The sequence below is a fragment of the Tachysurus vachellii genome, chromosome 19 (genome assembly GCF_030014155.1).
Source record: "Tachysurus vachellii isolate PV-2020 chromosome 19, HZAU_Pvac_v1, whole genome shotgun sequence".
NCBI classification, from domain to species: Eukaryota; Metazoa; Chordata; class Actinopteri; order Siluriformes; family Bagridae; genus Tachysurus; species Tachysurus vachellii.
Genome location: NC_083478.1, coordinates 20,685,656 through 20,707,947, shown reverse-complemented (window position 1 = coordinate 20,707,947; position 22,292 = coordinate 20,685,656). Strand labels below are relative to the sequence as shown.

At 41.9% G+C, this 22,292-nt stretch overlaps 2 protein-coding genes across 4 annotated transcripts; one reads left to right on the top strand and one right to left on the bottom strand.

Annotated features, from left to right (window-relative positions):
- Positions 1-377: 377 nt before the first annotated feature.
- Positions 378-10,689, bottom strand: znf341 (zinc finger protein 341). 2 transcript variants are annotated; one of them, XM_060894736.1, is made up of 16 exons: positions 10,546-10,689; positions 8,888-8,995; positions 8,009-8,196; positions 7,709-7,858; positions 7,402-7,617; positions 7,062-7,242; positions 4,218-4,311; positions 3,820-4,049; positions 3,527-3,699; positions 3,152-3,360; positions 2,918-3,014; positions 2,583-2,715; positions 2,241-2,352; positions 1,921-1,991; positions 1,272-1,466; positions 378-1,038 (listed from the first exon to the last, which is right to left on the bottom strand). In XM_060894736.1, the coding sequence occupies exons 1-16, from the start codon at positions 10,574-10,576 to the stop codon at positions 818-820; spliced, it is 2,409 nt and encodes an 802-aa protein (XP_060750719.1). In that variant the 5' UTR covers positions 10,577-10,689; the 3' UTR covers positions 378-817. The 2 variants fall into 2 exon arrangements, with proteins under 2 accessions (XP_060750719.1, XP_060750720.1); XM_060894737.1 differs by having other exon boundaries at positions 3,856-4,049.
- On the top strand, positions 10,063-18,622 carry e2f1 (E2F transcription factor 1). Of its 2 annotated transcripts, none has more exons than XM_060894738.1 (8): positions 10,063-10,147; positions 12,266-12,537; positions 13,289-13,391; positions 13,511-13,730; positions 14,899-15,051; positions 15,169-15,283; positions 15,362-15,578; positions 15,732-18,622. In XM_060894738.1, the coding sequence occupies exons 2-8, from the start codon at positions 12,289-12,291 to the stop codon at positions 15,980-15,982; spliced, it is 1,308 nt and encodes a 435-aa protein (XP_060750721.1). In that variant the 5' UTR covers positions 10,063-10,147; positions 12,266-12,288; the 3' UTR covers positions 15,983-18,622. The 2 variants fall into 2 exon arrangements, with proteins under 2 accessions (XP_060750721.1, XP_060750722.1); XM_060894739.1 differs by lacking the exon at positions 10,063-10,147 and adding an exon at positions 11,509-11,632.
- Positions 18,623-22,292: the final 3,670 nt, after the last annotated feature.

The following is a 22,292-nucleotide window of genomic DNA, read 5'->3' as shown; positions in this document are numbered from 1 at the left end:
CGACACAGGACACAGATTCCAGGTGTTAGACTGAAACGCAAGTACATAAAGTCAGTCCTGTTGAGTAAAAGAATAAAAAAAAAATAAAGTGAACTGACAAGTCAAGTTGATGAACATAAAGTAGTGCATGTAAAGAAAGTAACGAGGTAAAGGAACGCGGACGTAAAACACACGACACCTAAAGCGCTGTTTAAACTAATTAACTAAGTAAGATCGACGAGTAAACGTCAGTTCTCGGGTAACTTAATATTTAAACTGATCTAAAGTATGTAAGGAATGAACAGAAGTCACAAGTAAAGTATGTAAGAAATGCTAGAAGAAGAAAAACAACAAAGTGACTCAGTGAATCAGCCGAGAGACGAGAAACGAGTCACACGTCATGCTCGAGGTTTCATTTATTCTCATTTATGTAAATTCAAAGTGCACTGGTTCAACACACACACACACTTCAGTATTACAAACGTTTGTAATATTACAGCAGCAGCAATTCATTTCTGCTTTTCTCTATAACGAGAAAAATGAAATAAAACCGATGGAAGTTTTAATATAAAACAAACCCACGTTAAAGAAAACGAGTCCACTGTAGGTGTGAGTTAGTAAAGCGCCGCCGCATCACCACACAGCTGTGCGCTTAGATCTGTGTCCATGTGCCTGTCCTGTAGGATCATAACCACAGCTGTACCGTCGCTATTAAATCTTACGTTACTGTAGCGGAGCATTTTAGCTCCATTTGCTGTTCTGTTTTACAGAAATGACCGACTGAAGTTTAATAAGGTTTTGCTGAATTTCCTACTAAACCAGACGACTTCGACAGCCGTCAATCAGCCGTCGAGCCGAACACCGTGTCCTCCAGCAGCTCATCAGCCCCTCCACCTCCCTGCAAACCTTTATTTTGCTCTTCCTCCTCCTCCTCCTCCTCCATTTCTCTCATCATCTCAGCTCCTACACCTCTTCCTTCACTCGCCTCTTCCTCGTTGTCTTCATCATCATCATCATCTTGAGCGTCCGTGTAATCCGCTCTCCCTCCTGGAGCTTCTCCTACACACAGATGTCAGAAATTCATGACCTCGATGTGTGTATGAACTTTTTGAGGAGCGACTCAAATTATTCAGACAGAAAAGCAGAATGTTGCTGATTGAACGTGTGATACAGCTACAGTTAGACAAAGCTGATTCTTTAAGGTGACGATCAGTTAAAACAGAGAGAAGGTGAAGACCACAGACAGGTGATTTATTCTACTTGTATTTCAAATGCTAGAGTGAATAATTAACCTGCAGCTGTTCCGGTGTCGGAGGCTGCGGTCAGAGGACAGCGGTGCTCACGGTAGTATTTGAGGCGAGTGAAACCCTTGGCGCAGGTGGAGCAACGGAAACGGTAGTTGTTGGTGTGAGAGCGCTGGTGCTCGAGCATGTGAGCACGGCGACTGAAACTCTTCTGACAGAACTGGCACTTAAACGGTTTAATTCCTGTACACACCCGCACACACACAGACACACCCATTCACACAGACACACCCACAGACACACACACACAGACATGCACAGAGACGCCCACACACACACAGACACATGCACACACACACAGACACACACACACACAGACACATGCACACACACAGACACGCACGCACACAAAGACACGCACGCACAGACACTGTTTTTAACCGATCATTTAATGGAAGTCATTTTTTGAGCTAAAAGACGTGTTAAAGTGAAATATGTACTAAAGCCCTCTGCTGGTCACATGCTGAATCACATCTGTTATTAAAAACTATTAGGAAACTTCTGGCAGCAGCAGAGGTCATTTCAGATAAAGTACAAGTCTGATATGAAACTAAATGCATGACAATATTGAGTAAAACATGTGTAAGCGACACGTCTGTGTGTCACAGGATTCAGATGTGTGTGAGTGATGAAGTACCTGAGTGAGACAGGATGTGTGCCTTCAGCTTGTCTGGTCTGTTGAACTCTTTGGTGCAGCCAACATGTGTCCTTACACACACACACACACACACACAATTATTTACATTTTTGACTATATTTTGTTTTATTTAATCAATTTTTACATTGTATTACTTTTGTATTCTCGTGTTTTCTTTGTACCGTTTTATTTTTTCTATCAGTTTGTTGTGCGATTTGATTTGTTGTTTGTTTTATTTGACTTTGATTCGATTCGATGTCGATCTCTAAGCATCGTCAGCGTTTATCCTGGCTGTGTTGTGTGTGAGCTCTGTGCAGTACCTGAAAGGACACTTGTACTTCTTAAAGGGTTCGTGGATCAGCATGTGTCTCTTCACCTTGTCCTTACGGTTGAACGTAGCTTCGCACACCGAACATTTATACGGCTTCTCGCCTGCGTCGTGGACGAGAACAAACACCACAAATAAAACACAGCTATAGTACAGCAGCTATAAACAGTTGTTCCTTCCTGAACTCTCTTTATTCTCTCGCTTCGGTGAACAACACATGACGTATGCGGCGTGTCATTAAGGAAGGAGTCTCCGGTGTCAGCAGTGTGTAACAGTCTGAGGTCATTGTACTGTATGAGCTTTATAACTGTCTCATCGCACCACGCTGTTCTACCTGAGTGTATCTGTGTGTGCAGTTTGAGGTAGTGCTCCGTCTTAAACAACTTTTTACAGATCTGGCATTTGAATCTGCTGACAGCGCCGTGAGTGAGCAGGTGTCTCCGGAAATAACGCTCGCAGGGGAAAACCTACACACACACACACACACACACACACACACACACACGTTACTGAACACAGCATGTTGAGTAGACTAACAAAAAAAAGCCCCTGTGAAGACATCGCGAGTATTAATGTATGAACATTAAATCTATTTAAAGTGTTGGATCTGCTTATACGATACACTGTTACGGGTTGTGTGTGTGTGTGTGTGTGAGACCTGGTTAGTACCTTGTGGCAGTGTGGACAGGGGAAGTTGTGTGAAGCGGTAAGGATGTGCTGCTCCAGAGCTTCCTGTGTGGAGTATTTACTCTGACACTTGTTACACCTGCACAACAACAAACACGACGGTTACACAATACGTTTATCGGCTTTTCCACGGACGCTAGTTACTCGACCCTTCGCTTAACCAACTCATTTTCTGCCCTCGGGTGTGTACGGTATGTGTGTGTGTGTGTGTGAGACCTGTAGTACGCGGTGTCTTTGCGAGTGTTCTGCTGAGGACAGAAGCTGTGCGAGTACTGGTGCAGGCCGAGCTCGAACAGAGACGGGAACACTTTGGTACACAGGTGACAGCGGTACGTCAGGTGCTCCTGGTGAGAACGGATGTGCTCCAGGAAGAGCTCCAGCTTCTGGAAGGTCTGTGAGCAGGACTTCACCACACACCTGTAGACCTGCATGGAGTTTATACATACACAAGAATAACTAGAATATTGCACTGATGAGATGGAGGATCTGTGAAGGAAAAGACGCTCGGCCTCAGTGATTCTTAAAGGAGAATCTGGCAACCTCTGCCGAGAAGTTACAGCTCAGGATCTTGGTGAAGTGTTACTGTGGTACCTGTTCGTCTTTGTGTTGGGTCATGTGGGATTTGAGCTGGAAGTAACTGCTGAATTTGGCGGTGCAGAACTGGCACTGGTACGAGCTGTCAATCAGGAGGAGCTGTTTGTTTTGGGCTTGTTCGGATCCCTCGGCCTCGGACGCGAGCTCGGCTTCGCTCTGATCCAGAACGCCTGAGGAACAAAAAGAGAACAGAGAAGAGAGTCAGCCGTGTGTGTTCTCTCTAGGAAACGTGGTCATCTGCTATAAGCTCGAGTGCTCAATAAAACAAGAGAACATTTAGCTTTACAGACCGTGAAAACAACTATGACCCGAACGGAAGCCTTTACCGCGTCCTTCGTGTCCGTCAGCAGGTCGAGCAGCGTTCTCCTGGACAGGCTTCACGGTGACGGGGAGTCTGGACACGGTGCTGTGCACTCCGGCCGGCCACACCTTGTGCGTCTGCATGTGCTTCTTCACGTTGGATTTCTGGGCGAAGGCTCGGCCACATACGATGCACTGGAACGGCTTCTCGCCCGTATGACTGCAGAACAAACAGACAAATGCAACACACTTCAGGCTAAGTTTAGATTTCACAAAAGGGCCAGAACACGATAGCGTGAAACCACCGGGTTTAAACAGCACGAGGAACATAAAGGAGATGGTGTGAAAATAATAGTAATAATAAAGTAAAAGACTTTTTCATGTTGACCTTCTGATGTGCTGCTGCAGGTCGAAGTTCTTAGCGAACACCTTGTCACAGAAACTGCACTTCAGCTTCTGACCTCTGGCTTTTGTTTGGCCTCCTGAGACAAAAATACAGTTCAACAAATGTCTGACAAAAAAAATACACAATATAATGCGACACTCTTATACAATATACTATATAATGCAACACTTATACAATATACTATATAATGCGACACACTTATACAATATACTATATAATGCGACACTTATACAATATACTATATAATGCGACACTTATACAATATACTATATAATGCGACACACTTATACAATATACTATATAATGCGACACACTTATACAATATACTATATAATGTGACACACTTATACAATATACTATATGTGACACACTTATACAATATACTATATAATGCGACACACTTATACAATATACTATATAATGCGACACACTTATACAATATGCTATATAATGCGACACACTTATACAATATGCTATATAATGCGACACACTTATACAATATACTATATAATGCGACACTTATACAATATACTATATAATGCGACACACTTATACAATATACTATATAATGCGACACACTTATACAATATACTATATAATGCGACACTTATACAATATACTATATAATGCGACACACTTATACAATATACTATATAATGCGACACTTATACAATATACTATATAATGCGACACACTTATACAATATACAATATAATGCGACACACTTGTACAATATACTATATAATGCGACACACTTATACAATATACAATATAATGCGACACACTTGTACAATATACTATATAATGCGACACTTATACAATATACTATATAATGCGACACACTTATACAATATACTATATAATGCGACACACTTATACAATATACTATATAATGCGACACACTTATACAATATACTATATAATGCGACACACTTATACAATATACTATATAATGCGACACACTTATACAATATACTATATAATGCGACACTTATACAATATACTATATAATGCGACACACTTATACAATATACTATACAATGCGACACTTATACAATATACTATATAATGCGACACACTTATACAATATACAATATAATGCGACACACTTGTACAATATACTATATAATGCGACACTTATACAATATACTATATAATGCGACACACTTATACAATATACTATATAATGCGACACACTTATACAATATACTATATAATGCGACACACTTATACAATATACTATATAATGCGACACACTTATACAATATGCTATATAATGCGACACACTTATACAATATGCTATATAATGCGACACACATACAATATACTATATAATGCGACACACTTGTACAATATACTATATAATGCGACACACTTATACAATATACTATATAATGCGGCACACATACAATATAATGCGACACACTTATACAATATACTATATAATGCGACACACTTATACAATATACTATATAATGCGACACACTTATACAATATACTATATAATGCGACACACTTATACAATATGCTATATAATGCGACACACTTATACAATATGCTATATAATGCGACACACTTATACAATATGCTATATAATGCGACACACATACAATATACTATATAATGCGACACACTTATACAATATACTATATAATGCGGCACACATACAATATAATGCGACACACTTATACAATATACTATATAATGCGACACACTTGTACAATATACTATATAATGCGACACACTTATACAATATACTATATAATGCGACACACTTATACAATATGCTATATAATGCGACACACATACAATATACTATATAATGCGACACACTTATACAATATACTATATAATGCGGCACACATACAATATAATGCGACACACTTATACAATATACTATATAATGCGACACACTTATACAATATACTATATAATGCGACACTTATACAATATACTATATAATGCGACACACTTATACAATATACTATACAATGCGACACTTATACAATATACTATATAATGCGACACACTTATACAATATACAATATAATGCGACACACTTGTACAATATACTATATAATGCGACACTTATACAATATACTATATAATGCGACACACTTATACAATATACTATATAATGCGACACACTTATACAATATACTATATAATGCGACACACTTATACAATATACTATATAATGCGACACACTTATACAATATGCTATATAATGCGACACACTTATACAATATGCTATATAATGCGACACACATACAATATACTATATAATGCGACACACTTGTACAATATACTATATAATGCGACACACTTATACAATATACTATATAATGCGGCACACATACAATATAATGCGACACACTTATACAATATACTATATAATGCGACACACTTATACAATATACTATATAATGCGACACACTTATACAATATACTATATAATGCGACACACTTATACAATATGCTATATAATGCGACACACTTATACAATATGCTATATAATGCGACACACTTATACAATATGCTATATAATGCGACACACATACAATATACTATATAATGCGACACACTTATACAATATACTATATAATGCGGCACACATACAATATAATGCGACACACTTATACAATATACTATATAATGCGACACACTTGTACAATATACTATATAATGCGACACACTTATACAATATACTATATAATGCGACACACTTATACAATATACTATATAATGCGACACACTTGCGCTATTTCATGAACACAAATATTTTTAGGGAAAAAAATAAATGCTTTAAATGAGACTCTTTAGTACCTTCGTGTCCCTTCTTGTTGTTGCGGGTCTTTTTGGGGATGATGACTTTGTCATATTCACTCAGCTCACTCAGAGTCACGGTGCTGTTACAGCTCTTCTGTTTCTGTGCTGGTTTAATTGAACTGTACACAGGATCGCTGCCAAAGTCTGCAGTCTGACTGTCTATACACTGACCACCACCCTGAGAGAGAGAGAGAGAGAGAGAGAGAGAGAGAGAGAGAGAGAGAGAGAGAGAGATCACAAAGAAAAACAAAAAGGAAAGAATACAGACATGAAAGAATCTCTCTCTCCCTCTCTCTCTCTCATACTCTCTCTCTCTCTCTCACACACAAACACACACCTGCACAGACTGGAAGGGTTGGAGGCCGAGTGTGTGGACCTCTGCATTTCCTCCTCCAGCCATTGGGGGCAGCGTGCTGTACACCTGCACTACTGAGCTGTTAATACTGGAGGGAACTTGAGCAGAAAGGGGTGGAGCCTGTGCCAGTGGGAGGGGCTGTGATGTCTGTGGGTGGTGCTGCATATATGATGCTGCACTGGGCATGCTCAGATTGCTCTGTGGAGGAAAAAAACAGTATTGTCTAACACAGCCGATGCAGGGTTACACACGCAGATAAGTGTGTGTGTGTGTGTGTATGTGTGTACACCTGAGAGGAAGTCTGCATGGCCATGACCGGTGTGTCCATAGATGTGAACGCCGAGATGGCCGACATGAGAACCTCGTCGCTCACCAGAACGTTCCCCTGCACCAGGGTGTGTGTGAGAGGAGACGGTGGCACTGTGATGTACGTCGACACCTGAGTAAAGAAAACAAAAACACCTGAAGTAAGGAAATAAATTACACACCCTTTATGTTTTGTTTGTTGGTCACCAGCCTATTTTTTGTTCTTTGCTGTTTACATTTACAGCATTTACAGACGTTCTTATCTTAGCCAGTGAACATGTACCTGTCTGTTGGCTGGAGGCTGTGGCACCGCGCTGACGGGGTGTACGGGTGTGTAGGTGTGACTGGACGCCAGCGACACCGTGGCGAGTGACGGCGTGTTCTGGCACTGCTCCCTCTTATGAGTTAAGAACGCTGGCAACGAGTTGAACTGCTTCTTACACTTTCCACACAGAAAGACGTCGTCATCGTCTGTGAAAATAAATACACGAGGAGTGAAAAAATGGATTTTACAACAATAAATATAACGACGCACTGTATTTTCTGGACCACGACTGGAGCCTTAGTTCTGGACTAATGTTTAGATTTGAAAGCTGAAATTATGACAACAGTGCCATGAAGCTAAGAACACTGAAATAATGAAACCTTGTAATTAAGCCGGGAGGGGCACGGTGGCTTAGTAGTTAGCACGTATGCCTCACACCTCCAGGGTTGGGGGTTCGATTCCCGCCTCCGCCTTGTTTGTGGAGTTTGCATGTTCTCCCCGTGCCTCGGGGGTTTCCTCCAGGTACTCTGGTTTCCTCCCCCGGTCCAAAGACATACATGGTAGGTTGACTGGCATCTCTGGAAAAATTGTCCGTAGTGTGTGATTGCGTGAGTGAATGAGAGTGTGTGTGTGCTCTGCGATGGGTTGGCACTCCGTCCAGGGTGTATCCTGTCTTGATGCCCGATGACGCCTGAGATAGGCACAGGCTCCCCGTGACCCGAGGTAGTTCGGATAAGAGGTAGAAGATGAATGAATGAGTGATTGTAATAAAGCCAGTGTTCATTGCTACGAAACACACTAGAGACGCTGTGGATTTAACAGTCTAGGATTTTCCCAGTTCCTGCCTGATGGAATCCCACAGGATTGGGATCGATATCGGTGCTTTTCTTTACTCACCCATCGGCTGGATGGCGGATCCTGAGACGTTCTCATTGGTGTGATCAGGGACACCAGCTTGACCATCCAGGAAGGACTGGACGGCAAGGACGGTCTGATTGTCCATGCCTGCAAGCATCAGTGTTATTGTGATGAAACGACATCATTAATATTTAACACAAGCCAAATCCATTCTGAACCACAGATACACAAAAGAAATGTCTACGTTAATGTCTGTGTGAATAAACAGCTTTATCCATCATTTCTTTTTATATTCATCCCTAAAAACATCTGCCGCAACCTACAAGGTGTCTCTAATGCTTTAACAAACCTCTTTTATTCAGAGATTTAAAAAAAAATACATTTAAGACTAAAGACAGAAAATGTAAAATTTGATAAAGGGGCTTTAACTCTTTCAGTGAATTTATTGATTATTAATTATTCTTAATTATTCATTCATTCATCTTCTACCGCTTATCCGAACTACCTCGGGTCACGGGGAGCCTGTGCCTATCTCAGGCGTCATCGGGCATCAAGACAGGATACACCCTGGACGGAGTGCCAACCCATCACAGGGCACACACACACACACTCATTCACTCACGCACTCACACACTAGGGACAATTTTCCAGAGATGCCAATCAACCTACCATGCATGTCTTTGGACCGGGGGAGGAAACCGGAGTACCCGGAGGAAACCCCCGAGGCACGGGGAGAACATGCAAACTCCACACACACAAGGTGGAGGTGGGAATCGAACCCCCAACCCTGGAGGTGTGAGGCGAACGTGCTAACCACTAAGTCACCGTGACCCCCTATTATTAATTATTAATTATTATTGTTAATGATGCTTGCAAACATTATAAATTTTGGAGGTTTATAACTCGGCAAGCTTTCGAACTATCTACACCAAACTCGACCAGCTCCTTTAGGGTGAGACTCTGAACAACATTTTAAATCAGTGTACCGACTGGCCTTCCGGTTGTGCCTCGGCCCCGCCCCCAAAATATGCAAAATCAAAAAACTTTTTACAACATGGACACGTGACATATCAAAACACTCAGAACAATGAGGGGAACTTCCTCACGTGTATTTTGATGACGTCACGTGATGTCACGTGAAAATAAAAAATTAGCACAACATGGACATGTGACATATCAAAACACTCAGCACAATGAGGAAAACTGCCTCAAGAGTATTCAGATGACGTCACATGCTCGTCTCGACTAGCCTCCGGGATTTGCCACGTGCAAGCACCATTCACATTTTCTTCAGGAAATGTACGTTCTAGTTATTACTATTACTATTATTGATTATTATTATTAATAATATTATTAATTATTGATTATAAGTTTAGTATTATTATTATTGATTATTATTATTTAATTATGATTATGAATAATAATAATTATTATTTATTGCTTATTAAATCCAATTAACAAACCCAATTATTAATGACAACATCTCGACGACCCTCAGCATCCTTCAAAATTATAAATCCAGACCCTGTAATTTTCTAAACAGATTTAACCACATTACAGTGATATTGTGATGATGAAGATGATGATGATGATGATGTTCTCACTGAGACGCAAAAGATAAACACGGAAGAGAAGAATTTATATTTACAAACCCCAGCTTTCTGCACAAACACGAAACACAAAGTGTAAATATTTACCTTCTAACACCTCAAATATCGCCTGCGACATGATGAAGATGATGATGATGATGGTGGTGTGAGATTCCTGCTACAAGCAGCAGCGACCCGCCTCCTCCTCCTCTTCTTCTTCTTCAACGCTAGGCCGCACACATGTGTAATTCACCGCCACCTTGTGGACTGGTATAAAACTGGAGAAGTACTGATCAATGAGTTTTTATCCAGACCGTATTGCGCATGCGCTAAATACTTTCTCCTGAGGTAAAAATTAAATTTAATTATTTATCTCTTCTATCTATTTGCTTATATATATCATAAATCATATATATATATATATATGATTTAAAATATATAGATATTTTTATAAATATTAAATTGTTTTTGTGGTGTCATGACCAAAAATTTCTTTTTGTACGAGTTTAAATTGAGTTTGTATGATTGAGAATGTTGTTATTTGTATTATTTTTTACCTCTGATAAAAATCCATTCATTTCTATTCCTATAAGTGTTTTCATAAAGACGTCCTCCTCGGTTATCCGCTATGCTAATGACCACCAAGAATCAATACATATGCAAATGAGTCTGTGACGTCACCCGGTGACTTTGTTTAAACTTCCCCCTGAATACAGCCTCCGCTTCACACCTTTTATTCGTTAAATAATCCGATATAGACAGAGTTTAACGTCTTGTAACTCATGTCTGAGATCTTTAATGTACAATACGGTCGTATTTTCTATTAAGAAATTTAAAAAAAAGCATAAATTCGGTCGATATTCGGACAAAATGGAGGTGAGTTTATATCTGATTCTGGGAGTTTTGTTTAGTATCGAGGTGATTGGCAGGTTCTGGTAGCCAATCGTCATGCAGGGAGACGCGGAAGGTTCAGCGCGTATCAGCCAATGGTCTCGCGTCTTTGCTGCACGTGCCACTTTTCGCGGCAAAGTAGGATTTGGCGCGTGAAGATCAGCTCCTGTGTTTCCGATCAGCTGGAACAACAACACAAACAACCGTGCGCGAGACGTCGGGACGCTAAAGATCCGGGCACTAAAAGTGACCATGAGGAACATCTGAGCTTCCTGCAGCTTTATATTCACACCTGCAAGCTTTGGTGATTGTTTTTATTTTATATTTTATACAAAAAGCAGCTAAACTTCCTGAAAGAGCCGAAAACAGCAGGAGAGAAAAAAACCTTTGTGTTTCACATCAACAGCTTTTTTTATGTGTGTGTGAAGATTTAGGGCTTTTTACTCATTAAACTGCTGGTGCATGAATGATTTAACGTGTGCATTGTAAAAACGGGCAGGAAAGTTGGTCTTGTTGGTGTTTTTGTCCTTTTCCCTGAACAGGCCTGAGTTTGTGTCGAGTTATACGTGAGAAATGACACGTGATGACGTGCATCGTGTTTTTACTGTCAGGTTTAAACTGCACGTGTGTTTACACATCATTCATTACTGTAAGATGACAGAAATAGTCAGTAATCAGTGTGAGCTCTGAACTCCGGGTTATAACACGTTATAACACGTTATAGCACGCGCATTAAGTCCATGTGTAACTTCATGTTAAAGTTTGGTTCTGAAACTAAACATTCAGCACTTCAGAGTGATCTAATAGGTCATCAGTATCAGTTTATAAGCTGAAAGTGAGTCATTTTATTACTTAACTCTTCTTCATCATCATCATCATCAGGCACTTCAGTGACACTGAGACTGGAAGCTGATAGAAAGTTATTTTTTTTATAAAGGAAGGTGAAAGGTGCCGTGTGTGATGGCGGACACGGTGGTCACTGCTCACAGCTCAGAGGACCTTCTGGCTGACTTTGAGACTCTCCTGAACAACGGCAGCATCGACCTGAGTGCAGATCATCAGATTGTCATCATTTCTCCTGCATGCAGCAATGTGGAGCTCCTGCAGCACCGGAGTGTAGGAGCAGATCTGCTGCTGTTCTCCACCCCACACAGCACCGCATCATCAGGGGCAGAGACGCGCAGAGACGCCGCGCCGGGCCGCCCACCGGTACTACACACACACACACACACTCTCACACCTGTGCACAGCCGTGCCAGGCTGCCCACCGGTACTACACACACACACACTCACATATGGGCACAGCCGCGCAGAGACGCCACGCCGGGCTGCCCACCGGTACCACACACACCTGGGCACAGCCGCGCAGAGACACCGCACCGGGCCGCCCACCGGTACTACACACACATACACACACACAACTGGGCACAGCCGCACAGAGACACCGTGCCGGTGCACCCACTGGTACTACACACACCTGCTCACACACACACACCTGGGCACAGCCGCGCAGAGACACCACGTTGGGCCGCCCTCCGGTACTTCACACACACACACTCACATACACTCACACACACACACATACACACACACATACACACTCACACTCACACACACATACATTCACACACCTCCTCACTCCCCCCTCACACAAACACTTCTTACACACACACACACACTCACACCTGCTCACACACACATACACACCTGCTCACACATGTACCTGTGCACAGCCACTCGGAGACAAGACCAGGCCACACACACATACACACACACATACAAACTCACACAGATTTCTGGGTACAGCACAGCCACTCAAAGACACTGCACCGGGCTGCCCGTTCTTGACCTTCTGTACTACTTCTTTATATTCATGTCTCCTTTTTTGGTTTCTTCATGAGGACACACACACATAAGGTCTTCGTAGTTATTGTGTGTGTGTGTGTGTGTGTGCGCACAGGTGAAAAGGAAACTAGATTTGGACAATGATCACCAGTACATCAGCACTACCAGGCCGCCTCCACCATGTCCTGCTCCTCCTGCTACACCTGGACGTCCTAGAGGTATACACATACACACACACACACACACACACACACACACACACAGATGTAAAACATACTGCATTCTACTCATCACTTAACTCCGCTCAGCCCCTTCTTTTTCCTCTTTCTGTCCTCAGTTTCTCGCTTGAGCTCTGAGAAATCGCGCTATGACACGTCCCTCAACCTCACCACCAAGCGTTTCCTGGACCTGCTGGCTCAGTCTCCGGACGGCGTGGTGGACCTGAACTGGGCCTCGCAGGTTCTGGATGTACAGAAGAGGCGCATCTATGACATCACCAACGTCCTGGAGGGCATTCATCTCATCTCCAAGAAATCTAAGAACAACATTCAGTGGCTGTGAGTGTCAGCTGTAAGACACAGACATGTGCTTCTGACAGACACACAGGACACGCCTCCATCACTAAGAGCAACATATACACAGGCCACGCCTTCTTCATTGTGACTGACAGATGCAATGCCAGCACCTTCTTTATGACACGCCTACTGCACTTACTGACTGACACACAGGCCACGCCTACTGCACTTACTGACTGACACACAGGCCACGCCTACTGCACTTACTGACTGACACACAGGCCACGCCTAATGCACTTACTGACTGACACACAGGCCACGCCTACTGCACTTACTGACTGACACACAGGCCACGCCCACTGCACTTACTGACTGCACTTACTGACTGACACACAGGCCACGCCTAATGCACTTACTGACTGACACACAGGCCACGCCCACTGCACTTACTGACTGACACAGGCCACGCCTACTGCACTTACTGACTGACACACAGGCCACGCCCACTGCACTTACTGACTGACACACAGGCCACGCCCACTACACTTGCTGACTGACACACAGGCCACGCCTACTGCACTTACTGACTGACAAACAGGCCACGCCCACTGCACTTACTGACTGACACACAGGCCACGCCTACTGCACTTACTGACTGACACACAGGCCACGCCCACTACACTTACTGACTGACACACAGGCCACGCCCACTACACTTGCTGACTGACACACAGGCCACGCCCACTGCATTTACTGACTGACACACAGGCCACGCCCACTGCACTTACTGACTGACACACAGGCCACGCCCACTGCACTTACTGACTGACACACAGGCCACGCCCACTGCACTTACTGACTGACACAGGCCACGCCTCCTGCACTTACGGACTGACACACAGGCCACGCCTCCTGCACTTACGGACTGACACACAGGCCACGCCTACTGCACTCACTGACTGACACACAGGCCACGCTCACTGCACTTACGGACTGACACACAGGCCACGCCTCCTGCACTTACGGACTGACACACAGGCCACGCCTCCTGCACTTACGGACTGACACACAGGCCACGCCTCCTGTTACATGAGGCGTGTAATCCATGCTTTTTAACATGATGCTTTTGTGCTTGGTGAGTTATTGTGTGTGTGTGTGTGTGTGTGTGTGTGTGTGTGTGTGTGTGTGTGTGTGTGTGTGTGTGTTACAGTGGTAACCGTATCGACGGTGCCTCAGTCGCTCGTTTTCAGGAGTTACAGAGAGAAGTGTCTAAACTAACCAACACTGAAGAGAAATTGGACGAACTGATCAACAAATGCAGCCTGCAGCTTCGCCTCCTCACTGAGGACTCAGAGAATAAGATATATCCTTTGTGCACGTGTGTGTGCACGTGTGTGTGTTTTACTTGACTGACTATATGCAAAATAGCAGCACTAACATATACACAACTGGAAGTTTCCATCTTTAACACTTTCCCCACGCTGGGTTATGTGAGGTGTCAGGACCTGCGCAGCACCGTGAACCCTCCTGATCAGATCGTCATCGTGATCCGAGCCCCACCGGAGACACAGATGACCGTCACCGAGCCCAGTGAGGTAATAACCAAACATTAGTTCTGGTGATATGGAGGTTGTGAGTCGGTTCCTGTCCTGACTGATGATGTGGCTGCACAGGGGTACCAGATCTCCCTGAAGAGCACCAAGGATCCCATCGACGTGTTCCTGTGTCCTGAGGACAGCTCTGGAGTGTGTAGTCCTGTCACAGACTGCAGTCCTGCGAAATCATCCGCCGACAGCCCTCCTCATCCGGCCTCCTCGGCACAGGAAGCGAGGTTATCGACACCGACGACGCTCCCGAGCGCTTCGCCGCTTCCTTTAGCGAACGAAACAGGTGAGTGCTTGAGATTACAGCATCGAATAATACTGCAGGAAATGAAATAACATACTGTGTGCAAATCGAATCAGATATCTGTCTTTGTGGGGACACAAGATATAAAACACACACACACACACACACACACAAACTTGTCTGTTCTGTTTTCAGACTCGGTGCTGGACCCGTTCTCAGGTATCAGTGAGATAGCTGACTTTGACCCCTTGACGCTGGGGTCATCAGACTTCCTGTTGGATCGGGCCGGTCCCGGTTCCGGCTTGGATCCTTTCGGTCTGCCGATCGACAGCTTTATCAGCTTGTCTCCGCCCCAGACGCAGGACTATCACTTCGGCCTGGAGGACCACGAGGGCATCAGCGAATTGTTTGACTGCGACTTCACGGACCTCGGACCCCTGTTCTGAGAGTCTGTTCGTATCGTCCTTTATCGCTCAGCGCCACTCCTGGGGCAATTGACTAAAAAAATACCAGCACTCAGTTTTAAAGGCACTTTTTTAAATTTTGGTTTGGCAAAAAAAAAAAAAAATATCTGCTTGTCTGGAGGAAAAGGAACTGACTCTCGTTTGCATCTACAGCTCTTCATCATGCTAAAAAAAAAAAAAAAAAAAAAAAAAGGCTTTTGGTTTTAAAAACTTTCGTCCATCACCCGCTCTTCACACCAGCCGTCTCTGAGCTCTGCTTTCTCGTTCGGTTTAATTTATTTATATAAAACTATAACAATCTTTTTCTTTACTGTTTAAATTTTGCATCCGATGTTCAGAGGGTTGTATGTTACGTGCGTAGAGGTGTGTGTAGTGTGTGTGTGAGTAGAGGTTTGAAACAGAGATTTCTTTACTGAATCGTAAGGTTTTGCTCAGGTGAACCGAGGACTCCTGTATTATAACACGTCTTTCAGAACACGCCCTTGTCCTTTCGTCGTCACGCGTATCGGACGCGTGCGGCGTGTTTTCTGTTGTTTAACTCGGCTGGTTTGTTGTTAAATAGCTATCAACGCAAACTAATGAGGTTTATTTTAGTTTCCATGAACAGTCGTGGTCAGCTACATAGAACCGTATGGTAAAAAATCGACTCGTTTGCACTGTTAAAATGGCGATACAGTGAAATGATGATTGGGAAAGTGGACAAGGGCATTTTTTATAAAAAAGTATTGGCACCAGGCTTTGATGTAAGATTGTGTGTTGTTTGAGTTCATACAGGAATTTTTTCAGAGTACGTTAACAGAACGTCCGTACGACGTGCCGGTGGTTTTCCGATAAATCTTTTCATTCGTTTGTAACACAGCTTAACGCGTACTGATGTCAACATTCACAGTGATCGCAAAGTCTTTCATCAGACTTTACAGTATAGCTGTAGTGCATTTATAAGCTTCTGCTTTATCTATAATGAATATCATACGATCATAACGTCGTGTCTTATAACGATACGGTCATCAGCACGAGGACGTTACGAGGCGGCGCTGCGTGCGAATGGAGCGATATGATGAAAAATATATCGTTACTGAAGGTATTTTATATGATACTTCAAAATAATTTTTCAAATAATCACATTTCTATGAAATCCTGAAAAGGAGGGAAAAAAAGGTTTGTTGGTTTTATAATTTAAAAGGTTTATAAGTTCATCTTTTACAGCAGCTGGCAAGTCAAAAAAACTTATACAAACCTATCACAGTATCTGAGAAAAATGTATTGTGATTTAATGTATCATGATATTGATATTGTCATATTGTCCAGTCCTACTGCTAGAACGTTCCTCAAGTCATCTTGCCCCAAGATGTGTGTGTGTGTGTGTGTGTGTGTGTTCTTTCTCCAATTTCACACGTCTTGCGTCCAAATCTTATTTTAACCCGTCTGATTCTCCTTATTTTCCATTTAACCATTACATGAATTTTATTACTTCAGTTGCTCCTAAAACAAAGGTAAGAAAAAGCCTCGTTGTTCCTGATTCTCGTAAAAATTCTCCAAAGACAATAATTTTGCATTTACAGTTCAGAATTTAAACACAGTGATAAATATTCAGACTTTTACTTTATTAGTGTCAAGTTTAAGGCCATTCAAACTTCTGACCTTCACCAGAGTTACCTTAACATTTAGAGAAATGGCATCATTAGCACGTAGCTACATCATTAGCACGTGGCTACATCATTAGCACGTGGCTACATCATTAGCACGTGGCTACATCATTAGCACGTGGCTACATTATTTGCATTCGTTCCTGAGGTGTTTATTACCTCACGTTAGTCTCCTGAAGACAGGCATTTGGTCTGTATTTTAGAAGTTTGTACAGTGATAGATAAATTTATTTTAATAATTATTAATTCTTAATATTTCTTTCTATTTATTTTTTGGTGTATTGAACTGGTCTTCATAATATTGTCCTTTTTCCCCCCTAGCTTGCCAACTAGCTAGTTATTTCCCCAAAATGTAAATATTTAATTATTTCTTTTTTTTTGTTGTTTGTTTTGTTTTTTTAACCTTTTTCCAAACATTTTATATTTATATAAATTTAAGCTAAAATTATTTAGCAGCCCTTAGCTACATTAGTAGTCCATTTTTACACCCAGATTAACGTTTTCACATCTCAGTTGACTAAAAGATCAGAGATGGATTTTTGCTTGTTTGTTTGTTTGTTTTTTTTAAAACTGATGATTTTCCAAATGTACCGTTTTGTAAGCTTCTATTTTCACTTTCTGTAAAATGTGTATTTTCCTGTAATAAGTTCAACCTTGGCTCTGAGTTTCGATACTCGTTCTCTCGTCGACTTTCCCTCGCTCCGTTTTGCTAACTAACTGGATTGCTAACTAGTAAAAATGCATCAAATTTCAATAATTGTTAGCTCCTTAGCATCTTCAGAGATAAATTCTCTTCGTAAAAACACAGTGATGGAACCGAGGGGAAATGTTAGGGGTCGACGAGGGCGTGTTATGACGGTGGTATTGAAACACAGCCCTGGTTGGTGGAGCTTCTTGTAGTCTGTAGCGGATTCATTTAATAAGCTATTTCCTTCATACGTGAGTATGAGCTAGTTAACTTGCCTGTGTGTGTGTGTGTGTGGGGGGGGGGGGGGGGGTTTGGAAAGGCAGCTTGTTTTACTTTAGGAGTGCACTTAAGTGTGTGTGGGGGGGGGCATGAATGAATGTGACAAACATCTTGGGTTGTTTGTGTATTAAATTGTTTTTTTTTTGTTTAATGTAGTTTTATTTTTCATTTCAGAGGTGTGCTGTGTGTTTAAGAAGTTTTCCATTTGGTTTGGGGTGTTTGTGTGTGTGTGTGTGTGTGTGTGTGTGTGTGTGTGATCATGGTGTTATGATACTCAGTCAACTGACATTTATCCTGAATGCAAGAAAACAGTTGTATTTTAAAGATAATTGTTGATGCATTAAAACTTTGTGGTTTGGATAAAATCTACATCCATCTGCATGTTCTTAATGTCATGGATTTTTAATGATGGGAAATGAAAACGAATCAAAAAAACAAAACAAGGTTGCTGTTTCATGAACAAGCCCAATAAATCTGTATCTCCCTTTGTGTCAAATGATTGACTGGATCACTGAGCGACACCTCCTTCACATGATTTTTTAAGAGGTTCACATTTGGGGAAGAAACTGGAGCAGTTAATGGATCCATTCAATCCTAAATGCCTTCCCATTAACTATTCATATTCACTCCAAAGGGTATAATATAAACCTGTATGTAGTGCACTTCATACCTAATTACACTCACTCATATATTAATCTTTATAATGAAATTCCTATCTTTGGCTTCGTTCCCACTTTGAAGAACGATTGCCTTCGTTACCCACGATGCCTTAGTGTAGCGGTGCAGTGGGATTTAGCCCTCACGTCGTCTCTACGACCTGCTCACACACACCGGGTTCTCAGGCTGAGACGAGCTCAACTCTTGTCTTCTAGCTGCAGTGCATTGTGAGGGTTTATTATTTATTTCTTGGCTGACGTTCTCATTAATAAGAATTGCCGGAAAATGGAACTTGCATGTTTTCAGGAGCAACGTCTGACAAACGATCATCACGATACGTAAATATCGAGTTGTTTTTTTCACATTTAGCCATAGAAACAAAAAGGAGTTAACAACGAACTTTTGCTGAGCACATTGTGACACATCCAGACTTCAGCTCTAACTCAGGACAGAAATAAACCGACATTGCAGCCGCATTGCAGAGCTTCATCCGAGGTGCAAAAATAAGCATAAAAATAAAACAGAAGCTTTTCTAATGTGAGGTTCAACCTTAAAAAATAACAATGTTTATTCTGGGATGTGGTAGCCTAGTCGGAAGGTTGATCGGAAGGTTGTGAGTTCGATTCCCATGTCCACTAGGCTGCCACTGACAAGGCCCTTAACCCTCAATTGCTCAGTTGTATTAAAAAAAAAAAATCGAAGTCGCTTTTAATAAGGGCGACTGCTAAATGCTGTAAATGTAAATGTCTGGACTCTGATTGGTGGTCAAGTGTTGATTAATTCTCTCTCACCACTGGAGCAGAGAGGGTTCGGGGCCTTGCTTAAGGGCCCAACAGTGGCAGATTGGCTTTGATGGGTCTTGAACCCTGATCCTCCAATCAACAACACACAGCCTCTCTAACAGCAGCACTGGCAGTAGCACAGTTTTATATTAATTCACTCATTGTAATACCGTATCGTTTCCATAGTAACACTTGATGTGTAATTGATGTTTATGTAACATATGGAAGGAGTCTCCAGTGTGAGAGGTTTGTAACAGTAACTCAAACTCGTACATCTTTGTATCATAAACATTGCGAGTCATTGAGTCATTGTAATGGTCTAGTAATAAAATCAAGCTGTAGGGGGCAGTGTTGATACACGTGTGTGTTACAGCTCATAATGCTGCTCCCTCGTTCCGTTTACAATCCATCTGAAGTCCTTTGCTCATGTACGCGTCTCTCTTTTTTTCTGCACATTAACCTTAACGCTGGCCGTTTGCTGCTCCATTTCCCCTGAAATGTCCCCAAATCACATCTGCGTCTCATCCCGAAGGTCAAAGACGTGCGAAGTCTACTTTCAAACCAGAGGATATTTATGTGTGTAGATGTGATAGACTGACAGCCTCTGTGACACATCATAATTAGAAGGAAAACGGGTAGATTTGGGATAAATTTGGTTTGCTAACGGCTAGCGACATAGTGATGATCGATGAGCGATGAAATCATCCGAGACTGACGGAACGCAGCCGCAGAACGAATTTGACCGTATCTCTGAAATGATGGAGCAGAACGTTCAGAAATTGAAATGTTGAAAGATATTAAATGTGGTTGGATCTAGTTGTGGAATTTTGTCTCATGTTTCTAATTTAAAACTTTAAACGTGGCATCGTCCTTATTAACATCACACGCTAGCTGCTGATTAAAAGATTTTAATGTTATCTAGCTAAACTAGCGAAAATATTTAAAGGTGAAATATTTAAGGACAACGTCCAGTACATACGGTTCCTGAAACGGCCTGGTGTTATTACATACAGTATATAATTATAAATAAATAACATGTTATGTAAGTCATGTAACACGTCAGAAGGTGCGATTATCCGGTAGGAAAATAATCGACGGAGAACCCCAAATTTCACTTTTTTCCATTAAGAGAAAATGTCCTGAAGTGTTTCTTTCCTCTTATACCACAGGGATTTAGCCAAACATTTACAATTTTGAATGTATTAAATAACAAGACGTCATAGTTTACAACTACAGCTACAAAACACTGACACTGGAGACTCCTTCCATACGAGTTTATAAGCGTTCCTATGGAAATAACGTTATAGTTGCTGTCAGAGCTGCTAATATAGAAAACTTTTCAACAACCGACGATTCAACCAATCGGAATCTAAACCAGAAACCAAGACTAAGTTTCTAGTCTAAGCGCCTCTTCTTCTGGACGTACTTTATCAATCCTGACGTTCTACCCCTGGCTGGAGTCTCGTTGCCTGGTGTGCAATCTGCAGTGATTGATCTGCATGGACAGCCAGTGACTCATGGGATTGCTGTGGATGAGGGAGACTGAACCACACCATATTTGCGTCAGTTAGCTTTATAATCGGGTCTTCATCAGAGATCATTTGAATTCTTGGGAGCGAAGGAGTTAGTGTCGGGTCTGTACTTGGAATTTGCTCTGACCTGTTAGTTCCTCAGGAGCTCTCGGTTGCTTAATTCCACTCGACTGTTCAGATGAGGATGAGGTTCACTTCTGTCCAATCAGAATTAAAGCTTCTGACCTACAAACCACTGATATATCAGATTTAATGTACAAGACATATTTAGCCAGTTAAAGTTATCCTACTAGACCTGTAATCTACAGAACCCTCGTGTTTACTTCGTCACTGAACACTTCCTGTGATAATCATTCGCTGTCTCACTGTGGCTCATGATTCAGCGCTCTGTTATTAATGTTTTTGAGCACCGAGTTCCTGGCCTCGTCCTGCACATGCTAATATTTTCCTCTAAGCATGGATCATGCATAAATAAAACAACACAACGACAAACCGTCTGGCTTTTGTTCCTGTGTGTTGATCAGTGATACGGGCAAAGAGAGCAGATGGGTTAATGATTAGCGTTCATTAATGATAGATTAGGTCGTTTAGAGAAAATAATGGTTTGTCTTTGTCGTGGTTGCTACATTACGTACTAACGCAGCTACATCTTGTCAATAACCTCAAACAAACAAATAATAATCAGGTTCGTGCTCATTTTGTAATAAT